This window comes from Mustela lutreola, chromosome 1 (genome assembly GCF_030435805.1).
Source record: "Mustela lutreola isolate mMusLut2 chromosome 1, mMusLut2.pri, whole genome shotgun sequence".
Lineage (NCBI taxonomy): Eukaryota > Metazoa > Chordata > Mammalia > Carnivora > Mustelidae > Mustela > Mustela lutreola.
Window position 1 is genome coordinate 194,714,417 of NC_081290.1, and position 2,061 is coordinate 194,716,477.

General features: G+C 43.8%; 1 protein-coding gene across 1 annotated transcript; it reads left to right on the forward strand.

Moving 5' to 3' along the window:
- Positions 1-206: 206 nt before the first annotated feature.
- LOC131820511 (olfactory receptor 10D3) lies at positions 207-1,145 on the forward strand. The gene has a single exon (XM_059156179.1). The coding sequence runs from the start codon at positions 207-209 to the stop codon at positions 1,143-1,145; it is 939 nt and encodes a 312-aa protein (XP_059012162.1).
- Positions 1,146-2,061: the final 916 nt, after the last annotated feature.

Genomic DNA, 2,061 nt, shown 5'->3' on the forward strand with positions numbered 1-2,061 from the left:
AAATATATGGCACAGTGCCCATTAAGTTTCCTGTGGCAATTATATTCCAGTTAAAATGCCCTGGGATATGGGTCATCAACAATTTTTCCTTAACTTTGAGTCAAAATGCTGCTATTCCAACCACACATTTCATCTTCCCAGTAGGTTCACTGACATCAAGCCATCCATGTGCTCTGCTTCCTTTTCCTCCCCTAGGACTGTCTGTCATGGAGAAGAAGAACGGCTCGGTGGTGACTGAATTCATCCTGTTGGGGATTCCACACACAAAGGGGCTAGAGACTATGCTTTTTGTCTTGTTCTTGCCCTTCTATGCCTGCACCCTGCTGGGAAATATGTCCATCCTCATGGCTATTCTTTCTTCCACTCGCCTTCACACACCCATGTATTTTTTCCTGGGGAACTTGTCTGTGTTCGACATGAGTTTCTCTTCTGTAACGTGTCCTAAAATGCTGCTGTACCTCATGGGACTGAGCCCACTCATTTCCTATGAGAACTGTGTCTCCCAGCTCTTCTTCTTCCATTTCCTTGGCAGCATTGAGTGCTTCTTGTATACGGTGATGGCCTATGACCGCTTCACTGCCATCTGTTACCCTCTGCGCTACACAATTCTCATGAGCCCTAGAATCTGCAGGGCCTTGGCTGTGGGCACATGGCTGTTAGGTTGTATCCATTCTAGTATCTTGACTTCGCTCACCTTCACTTTGCCATACTGTGGTCCCAATGAAGTGAATCACTTCTTTTGTGATATTCCAGCACTTTTGCCATTGGCCTGTGCTGATACATCCTTAGCCCAGAGGGTGAGTTTCACCAATGTTGGCCTGGTATCTCTCCTCTGCTTTCTCCTAATCCTTTTATCCTACACTCGCATCACCATCTCCATCCTGCATATTCATTCAACCGAGGGCCGCCGCCGGGCCTTCTCCACTTGCAGTGCCCACCTCATTGCCATCCTTTGTGCCTATGGGCCCATCATCACTGTCTACCTGCAGCCCACGCCTAACCCCATGCTGGGAACTGTGGTTCAAATTCTGATGAATCTGGTAGGTCCGATGCTGAACCCTTTAATCTATACCTTGAGGAATAAGGAAGTTAAAACAGCCCTGAAAATAATTTTGCACAGGACAAACCACATTCCTGAGAGTTAGTAAGAGTGGGTGGGTGGGTTGAGGGCATGGAATTTTTTCTGGCCTACATGCGAAATATCCTTCTGGAATCCTCACATGGGACTTTTCAGCACACGCTGAAGGGCACAGTTCACTTTATCACATACTTCATCATTTTGTCTATTTTGGTTTTTTGCTTTACTTAAGTCAGTCTGGGTTGCTGTTGTTTTACCTTTCTTCTGTGGAGAACCTCCTGCCACTATAAGGAAGAAAGATGGCCTTTGCCCTTGAAGCATTTTGTCTACCTTTCCCAGCTCATGTCCCTCTAAACAGTATATGAGACCAAGTTTAAGAGGAAAGGCAATAAGCAGAAGAAAGGGATTTTAAATAACTAATTGAGAACTTGATAGGATCATCTCCCTTTCAATATGAACAGACTAAATGTCAGAGGCAAAATAAAATGTTTTCTCTGCCTCCTCAACTGTGTAAAAGGAGAATAACTTAGAACTTACCAGCAAAGATGTTTTCCTCTTCATCCCATGATTATCCTTATGTCTGTTTTCTCCACTTAAGCAAATACGATTAGCTCCCAACTAGGTAACAAAAGTGAAATCTTTGTGACTAGTGTCCTAGACTAGATGTTTCCATTTCACTACCAGCTCATGGTGTGATTATGAGTGTGATAAAACAGTGGTTTTTATCAGGCCAGGTTATTAGACTGAAGCAGTGGTTTTCCAAGGAAGACTCAAAGAGCCCCAGGACCTCTGTGAATTTATTCTAAGACTTCCAAGTTAAGTTCCGTTGTGTTCCTTGTTTCAGTTTGCTGGAGAGACTGTGGAGGGAATGGCACTCTATGCTTTAACCCTCTTGTCTTTTTATTTCTTATTAGAAACAAAGTTTTCTGCCACAATCACCACTTTGGGTCTCCTTTCATCTGAGCTGTTCACTTTATTCAATA